At 41.1% G+C, this 9,456-nt stretch overlaps 1 protein-coding gene across 1 annotated transcript in view; it reads left to right on the plus strand.

The window, feature by feature from the left end:
- Nucleotides 1-1,302, plus strand: part of LOC100665810 (phospholipid-transporting ATPase IB) — a 267,082-nt gene extending 265,780 nt beyond the window's left edge. Inside the window, exons 35-36 of the mRNA XM_064275196.1 lie at nucleotides 1,029-1,130; nucleotides 1,278-1,302. Of these exons, the coding sequence (XP_064131266.1) occupies nucleotides 1,029-1,130; nucleotides 1,278-1,302 (127 nt within the window). The remainder of the gene's footprint in view (nucleotides 1-1,028; nucleotides 1,131-1,277) is intronic.
- Nucleotides 1,303-9,456: the final 8,154 nt, after the last annotated feature.

The following is a 9,456-nucleotide window of genomic DNA, read 5'->3' on the forward strand; positions in this document are numbered from 1 at the left end:
TATAGCCCAGCTGCTCAGATTATTTGCACAGCATACAGATTTAATAAGTATGGTGAAAGGATACAACCTTGATGAACACCTTCCATGCATTTTAAATCATGCATCTGTTCGAACAACTGCCTCTTATTCTGTGTACAGGTTACACATGAGCACAGTTAAATGTTCTGGAATTCCCATTCTTCACAATGTTATCCATAATTTGTTATGATCCACACAGTCGAATGCCTTTGTATATTTAATAAAATACAGGTAAACTTTTTTCTAGGAGCCCTAGTGTTGTAGTGGGTAAGCGCTCACTGCCAACCAAAAGGTCAGTGGCTGGAATCTACCAGCTGCTCCATAGGAGAAAGCTGTGGCAGTCTCTTTCTGTAAAGCCTTGGAAGCCCTATGAGGCAGTTCTGTTCTGTCCTACAGGGTCACTATGAGTCAGAATCAGCTTGACCCCAGTGAGTTTGTTTTAGTTGGGTGCATTATATCTTACTTAAAAAAAAAAACCTACTGCTGTCAAGTCCATTCTGACTCATGGCAACCTATGTGTTACAGAACAGAACTGCTCCATAGGATTTTCTTGGTTGTAATCTTTATGGAAGCAAATTTTCAGGCCTTTCCTCCTTGGGGCCACTGGGTGGGTTCAACCTGCCAACCTTTAGGTTAACAGTCAAGCAAAAAACATTCACACTACCCGGGGACCTTATATTTCATTAAACCAAACCAAACCTGTTGCTCTCAAGTTGATTCCAAGCTATCGCAACTCTTTAGGACAGAGTAGAACTGCCCCATAGGGTCTCCAAGACTGTAATCTTTCGGGAAGCAAACTACAACATCTTTCTTCAGCGGAGCGGCTGGTGGGTTCAAACCACCAACATTTTGGTTAGAGCTGAAGTCTTAGCCACTGCACCACCAGGACTACTTCATATCTAATTACACCACCTTTAACCAAAGGATGTCCAGCTATCATCTAAAAGAGGGGTAAAGGGAATCAGTCTTTCTCAATGTTATATTCTTTTTGTGTTTCCCATGTGGCACAGGGTCAAAAATACCTACAAGAGAACTCTTTTAGAGGAGGTTCGCGAGCTGGAAAGCAGCAAAGTTAAAGGACAAGATTATCTTCGTAGACATTTTGAAAGCAGGTGAGTCGATTCTGTTTATCCTCCTTTTACTAAGACCCAGTTCTTCTCGATCTTCTTTCCACCTTTCTCACCCAGGTTTTTCCATACTCTGCCCATTTTTCCCAGGTTCATTAATCATTTCTTGTTAATTGGGTTGTTCTTTCTCAGAGAAGCAGCAAGTGTTCAAGTGTAATGTGAGGCCGTGAGAAGGTGGCGTGGCATGTGGCTTTCTGAACCACCAAGCCTGGTGCTGACAATGACTCTGGGGTACATGGTGTGCTCTGGCACTCCAGGTCAACCACAGAAAAACTCAATGAAACCAAAAAAACATTAGTCTTCACAACAAGCAAAAGAGGCCAGATTCGCCTGCATTACCCTCTCTCATTTGGCTTTTCATTTTTCTGCTCCTCCTTGCAGCAAAACCCCTAAAAAGAGTTGTTTTGTACATGCAAACTCCAATTTCTATCCCCTAATTCACTACGGCTGCTAACCAAAAGGTCAGCAGTTCGAATCCACCAGCCACTCCTTGGAAACCCTATGGGGCAGTTCTACTCTGTCCTATAGGGCTGCTATTAGTCACAACTGACTCGATGGGGCAACAGGTTTTTCAGATCAGGTTTTCACCCATAACACTCCACCTTATGAAATGTACTGTCCAGTTCTCAGTCCTAGTATTATTTGACCGGTTCTTAGTATTTGATACACTTGATCACTACCTCCTTCCTGAAATATTTTCTTTTTTCAGCTCCCAGAACCCCACAGTCTCTTAGCTTGCCTCCAATTTCATCAGTCACTCATTCTCTGTCTCTTCTTCTGGTTTCTCTTCTTCTTCCTGGGACCTCAATATCAGATTGCACCATGAACCAGTACTTGAATTCCTTCACTTCTCAGTCCACACTCACCCCCATGATTCTCTCTTCCGTGGCTTTAAATGTTAATTCACTAGCATCTTCCAAATTCAAATCTCCTGCCTGGATATTTTCTTGGAACCCCAGACTAAGATATCCAACTGCTTAGTTGACATCTTCACATACATGTTAAACAGCCATCTCAAACATAACACACCCAGCCATAGAGTCACACTCTTCCCTCCATACCTGCTCCATTGGCAGCCTTCCCTTCAGCTAATGGTAACTTCGTTCTTCCAGTTCCTTAGGCCAAAATTCTTGGAGTCATTCTCACTTCCTGTCTCTCATATCCCATACTCAATGCATCAGAAAATCTTGTTAATTATACCTTCACAATAAATTTAGAATTAGACCATGATTTACAACCTCTACCGCTCTTCCCCTGTTCCAAGCAAATCATCATCTTTCTCTGGGATTATTTCAGTAGCCTGTTAACAGGTTTGCCTGCTTCCCTCTTTCCCCATGCACTCTTCTCTCAACACACAGCCAGGGGTGCTTTAACAACGGAAATGAGATCTGTCTCACCCTCCACTTCTCTAAACCTTCCTCTGACTTCCCCTCTCCCACAGAACAAGGTAAGATTCTTTCACACACACGTGCACGCACACATGCACGCACAGACACACACTCATACACATTCACACAATGCACACACTTGCACATGCTCACACATGTGCACCCATGCACACACACATGCAGTTTCACACATGTACATATGTACACACACATGCATACATGCATGCACACTCACGTGCATACATGCATGTGCACACATGCTCAATCACACACTCACATACATGTATGCACACACATGCACACACACACATGCATGTACACACACACCCCCATGACCAGTTTGAGATATCTGCTTATGGCTTTCTCTCTTAATGTCTGGTTGTCAAGCAAGTTTTTGTTTTTTACAAAGCTTCATTTTGAAAAATCGTGTTTCCTTTCACTTCAAATATTTTAAAAGAGAGCTCTCTATTTTTCACAGCCTCTCTTGCTGCTATTCTAATAGCAGGTGTATTAGCTTGCTCACATTAACTTTACTTTCACTTCTGATGGTTGGCGGACAGGCACACATCTGATCTGAACCCGAGAACCTGTTACTTTCCCCTGCATACTTTTACGCACAGGTTTGAAATGCAGGAGGAAAGTAGCTCTTCCTTCTGTTTCCTCCCCTTACACAAAGCTGTGGTCACAGGGGAATAGGGAACTGCACTAGAGAACCAAAGGATCAGGGTTTCTTCCAGAAACTGAACTGTTCCCCTTGTACCACCTGGGAGGAAGGGAAAATACATTTTTTGCTCTTGCAGTTGCTATCTTCATCCTACTGGCTCTTAGTTGATAGTACTGAGAGAAGAACATGCCAAGTACTAGAAATGACAGAAGGCTTATAGGAATTAAATTTGTATTAGCGTTTTTAATCTCTGTACCTGAACAATTTCCAAAGGTAGATAAATTTCAATCATGCAACATAACCTGGGTATTCTTCTGAATAGAAATACCATGTTTCTTCTCAGTAAAGACAACAGACTTTGTTCTGGGCTTTTACATGTGGCTGGGAGTGCCTTTGAGTTTTGAGCATGCTTTCTCTGGATTCGGAATATTTATATGGGGATTATGAGGGGGAGCAGTCTATAAACTATACATTGAATACCTGCTAAATGTTGAGCATTTATCAGATTGAGGAAAGAATGAAAAGCAATAATGACATGGTACAACTGAATGAAAGACTGCCCGATCCTGTGCCATCTTCACGATCACCAGCATGCTTGAGCCCATTGTTGCCTTCCAATCTAGTGGGCTTATCTTTCAGCACTATATTGGACAATATTCTGTTGTGCTTCACAGGATTTTCATTGGCTGATTTTCAGAAGTAGATGACCAAGCCTTTTTTCCTAGTCTGTCTTAGTCTGGAAGCTCTGCTGGTATTTGAAATACTGGTGGCATAGCCTCCAACATCACAGCAACACACAAGCCACCACAGTATGACAAACTGACAGATGGTGGTAGCTCTAAGTACACTGCTATGTTTACGCACAGCAGTGGCAGCCTTGGAGCAGGCAAGTTCACAAAATGACTCCAATATTTCGAATTTAGAAAGCATTGTACCTGGATTTCTAGTGTGGTCCCACAGTAAGCCTTGCGGTTTGCAGATGTCAGTCTCTCTAACTACGACAGTGATTCCTTCCTGACATGCATTGTCATGATTATTGAACCAGTGGAGTTTATTGCTTTGCCATTAGGAAAGGAAGTTGTGACAGCAATTTTAATATACACACCGTAAAATGTATAAGGTGCTCTGGGAAGCCAAAGGACTAAAACGCACTTAGTGTTCAGTTCAATTATATGGAAAGGACAGTTAAGAGCATTGAATATAAGGAATGCTTATGCTGTTTTAGAATAATCATCACGCCAAGAGTGTCTTGATAATATCTGATTTATTTTAAATAGATGGACGTTCTCCAAAATGTGAGGAAAGTTTTTTTTTTTAACCTTTACCATCTAATTTTTTTTTTTTTTTTTGGTGAATTCCTTTGAGATCTGTTCAGATGAACTAAAGACAGGCTACATTTGATTTACTTACAGGGTGGAGGCAACACAACAACAAATACCTCTACCGAGCCACGCCCGTGAGATTTTCTTCCAGAATGAATCTGTTGATCAAAGTGTCCCACGTAAGTGACAGGATCATGATACTGGGATTCCATGTACTAACAGGAAAGATGAGTAATTAAAAGTACAGTAGTTTTACTAAAGAAAGAGGGCTGACATAACTGCATGAAATTAGTGGGTTTGGCAATTTTGAATGAAGGCAATTCCTGGGCACCCAATCCTAAATGATAAAATCCCTAAATGTAAAATCCTGTTGTTTCCAATATCCCTGGACAGATTACCAAAAATACTGTTTTGCATGTATACGTGATGTTTGGTTCCAGATAATTTTTACCCAAAGAAAACTTGTGTACCCTTTTTGATATAAATATTAACAGCCTGGTTAGGCATTAAAGCTTTTACAAGTTATCGTATTTTCCCCTCCTTCCAAGAACTGCTTAGATGAGAGATTTGGGCCCTATATGGGCCCTGCCTTCGGCGGTAAGTGTTTAATGCTATACTGGAAGAGGACACAAGCCAAAGGAAAAGGCAATAAGAATGAGAGCTAATTCCCGTCCCTATTTTTTTTTTTTAATCAAAGTGTTCACTTAAAGTTGTTGTTAATTGTCATTGAGTCAACTCTGACTCATGGCAACCCCATGTACAACAGAACAGAATGTTCCCCAGTCCTGCACCTTCCTCTCCATTGTTGGTATGCTTGAGTCCATTATTGTGGCCACTGTGTGTTTTTCATGCTTTCCAACCTAAGGGGTTGGTCTTCTAGCCTATATTGGACAATGTTCTGTTGTGATCCATAGGGTTTTCACCGGCTGATTTTCAGAAGTAAATCCCCAGGCCTGTCTTCCTAGTCTGTCTTAGACTAGAAACTCTGCTGAAACCTGTTCACCAGGGATAACCCTGCTGGTATTTGAAACACCAGTGGAATAGCTTCCAGCATCATAGCAACATGCAAGCCACCACATTATGGTAAACTTACAGATGCATGGTGAATCTAAAGTTGTAGGTTTGTTAAATCCCAGGTCCTCTTACTGTCCATTTTTTCCCCTTCTTATTACTGAGATCACTAATTCTCTCTCTGAATCACTAATTCTCTCTTTGGATCACTAGTTCTCTCTCACACACACACACAAACACACTGCTTCTTCTCCCTACCCTACTCCTACCACTTCACTTTTTTTTCTTCCCTGAAGATATTTAGGAGGAAATAGGTGAAAGGTAAACAGAAGTTAAAAAAAAAAAAAAAAGAACCAGAACAAGAGAACTTTAAGCAGAAAGGATTTGGGTTAACATCTTTCCCATCCTCATTCTCAGTTGATGAGCTCGATTTCTACTTTACCAAGAAAATTGAATCAGAAGTTAAATGCCATGAGCTCTCACTACCAGATATGCCCACCTACCAGCTCTATGCACCCACATCGTCTGCCTGCCCACCTGTCACCACATTAACTATCCATGCCAGTCTAAAGCCAATCCTCCTCTTGTACCATGGAGTCCGTCTGCTCTTGCCTGCTCAGGAATAGCACTCCAGCAATTCTCTCCTATGTTTCCTATGTCACCAATTTTTTACTCTCTACCAGATCATTCTCACCAGCACGTAACAGGTTTTGTTTCTTGCATCTTAAAGACAAAGTTTCTCTTGACCACATGCTACCCATTAGATTTTGCTTCATTTCATTGTACTCCCTTGCAACAACCAGACCAGGCCAGACCAGGTGCTCTCAACTGACCCCAACTCATGGCAAACCCATGTGTGTCAGAGTAGAACTGTGCTCCACAGGGTTTCCAATGGCTGATTTTTAACAAGTAGATCACCAGATCTTTCTTCCAAGACACCTTTGGGTTCACTCAAACCACTAACCTTTTAGTTCGCAGCTAAATACATTAACAGTTTGCACCACCCAGGGTGGTCTTTGCAGCAACCAAAAAAAAAAAAAAAAAAAATACGTTGCTGTAGAGTTGATTCCAACTCATAGCAGCCCTATAGGACGGAGTAGAACTGCCCCATATGGTTTCCGAGGAGTGCCTAGTGGATTCAAACTGCCAACCTTTTGGTTAGCAGCCAAGCTCTCAACCACAATGCCACCAGACTTTCCAACAGTTATAGATAAAATTGTCTATATCCATTGTTGCCCGTTCCTCTTCTCCTCTTCTCTCCTAAGCTTATTCCATTCCCATCACTCTACTGAAACTGCTCTGGTCAAGGTCGTCAGTGATCTTCTTGTTGCTAAATCTAATGGTCAGTCTCAGTCCTCATCCTAATTGACCTATCAGCAGCACACCGCACTGCAGGGTGCTTCCTCCTTCTTGGTATTCTTTACCAGATTTCCAGGACACTACACTGTCTCAGTTTTCCTCCTACCACAGAAGTCTCTCCTTTTTCACTTTGGCTAACTTCTCCTTTTTCCTCTCCAGTCTCATAATATTGAAGCGTCCCATAGCTAAGTTGTTGACTTTTTCTCTTTTCTCTGTCTGCATTCATTCCACTCATAATCTCATAATTTTAAAACCATCTATATGTTGATGTACTGCTGCTATTCTTAAGATTTTCACTGGCCAATATTTTTAGAAGTAAATCACCAGCTCCTTCTTCCTAGTCTGTCTTAGTCTGGAAGCCCCCTGAAACCTGTCCCCCATTGGTGACCCTGCTGGTATTAGAAATACTGGTGGCATCATAGCATCATAGCAATACACAAGCCACCACAGTACAACAAATTAACAGATGAGTGGTGCGACAGAAACAATGCCAGAGGTCTCATGATGGAATTTGGCAAGGCCAATGGCTTATTCATCACAAATACCTTTTTTCAACAACATAAACAGTGACTATACACATGCACCTTGATGGATGGAATACACAGGAATCAAATCAACTACACCTGTGAAAAGAGATGGTGGAAAAGCTCAATATCATCAGTCAGAACAAGGCCAGGGGCCAGCTGTGGAATGGGCAATCAATTGCTCATATGCAAGTTCACCCTGAAGCTGAAGAAAATTAAAATAAGTCCATGAGAGACAAAATACAGCCTTGAGTATATCCCACCTGAATTTAGAGACCATCTCAAGAACTTATTTGACTCATTGGACATTAATGACCAAAGGCAAGACAAGTTGTGGGATAACATCAAGGACAACATACATGAAGAAAGCAAAACGTCATTAAAAAGATAGGAAAGAGAGAAAAGTCCAAAATGGATGTCAGAAGAGACTCTGAAACTGGCTATTGAACATAGAGTAGTTAAAGCAAAAGGAAGACATGATGAAGTAAAAGAGCTGAACAGAAGATTTCAAAGGGCAGCTAGAGAAGACAAAGTAAAGTATTATAATGAAATGTGTGAAGATCTAGAGTTAGAAAACCAAAAGGGAAGAACATGCTAGGCATTTCTCAAGCTGAAAGAACTTAAGAAGAAATTCAAGCCTCAAGTGACAATACTGAAGGATTCTATGGGCAAAATATTGAAAGACGCAGGAAGCATCCAAAGAAGATAGAAGGAATACACAGAGTTGCTGTGCCAAGAAGAATTGGTCAATGTTCAACCATTTCAGGAGGTAGCATATGATCAAAAACCAATGGTACTGAAGGAAGAAGTCTAAGCTACACTGAAGGCACTGGTGAAAAACAAGGCTGGAATTGATGGAATACCAATTGAGATATTTTAACAAACGGATACAATGCTGGAAGCACAGACTCATCTATACCAAGAAATGTGGAAGACAGCTACCTGTCCAATCAACTGGAAGAGATCCATATCTGCACCCATTCCAAAGAAAGGTGATGCAAGAGCATGAGGAAATTATCAAATATCATTAATATCACACACAAGTAAAATTTTACTGAAGATAATTAAAAAACCATTGCAGCAGTACATCAACAGGGAACTGCCAGAAATTGAAGCCAGATTCAGAAGAGGCCGTGGAACAAGGGATATCATTGCTGATGTCAGATGGGTCTTGGCTGAAAACAGAGAATACCAGAAAGATGTTTACTTGTGTTTTATTGACAGTGCAAAGGCATTTGACTGTGTGGATAATAACAAATTATGAATAACATTGCGAAAAATGGGTATTCCAGAACATTTAATTGTGTGCCTGAGGAACCTGTACTTAGACCAAGAGGCAATTGTTGGAACAGGACAACAGGATATTGTGTGGTTTAAAATCAGGAAAGGTGTGCATCAGGGTTGTATCCTTTCACCATACTTATTCAATCTGTATGCTGAGCAAACAATCTGAGAAGCTGGACTATATGAAGAACAATGGGGCATCAGGATTGGAGGAAGACTCCGTAACACCTAATATGCAGATGACACAACCTTGCTTGCTGAAAGTAAAGAGGACTTGAAGCATTTACTAATGAAGATCAAAGACTACAGCCTTCATTATGGATTACATCTCAACATAAAGGAAGCAAAAATCCTCACACCTGGACTAATAAGCAACAGCATGATAAATGGAGAAAAGATTGAAGTTGTCAAGGATGTCATTTTACTTGGATCCACCATCAACACCCATGGAAGCAGCGGTTAAGAAATCAAATGATGTATTGCATTGGGCAAATCTGCTGCAAAAGACCTCTTCAAAGTGTCTAAAAGCAAGGAGGTAACTTTGAGGACTAAGGTGTGCCTGTCCCAAGCTATGGTATTTTCAATTGCCCCATACGCATGCGAAAGCTGGGAAATGAATAAGGAAGATTGAAGAAGAATTGATGCCTTTGAACTATGGTGTTAGTGAAAAATGTTGAATATACCATGAACTGCCAAAAGAACAAACAAACCTATCTTCGAAGTACAGCCAGAACACTCTTTTTAAAATTAAGGATGGGG

The sequence above is a fragment of the Loxodonta africana genome, chromosome 23 (assembly GCF_030014295.1).
Source record: "Loxodonta africana isolate mLoxAfr1 chromosome 23, mLoxAfr1.hap2, whole genome shotgun sequence".
Lineage (NCBI taxonomy): Eukaryota > Metazoa > Chordata > Mammalia > Proboscidea > Elephantidae > Loxodonta > Loxodonta africana.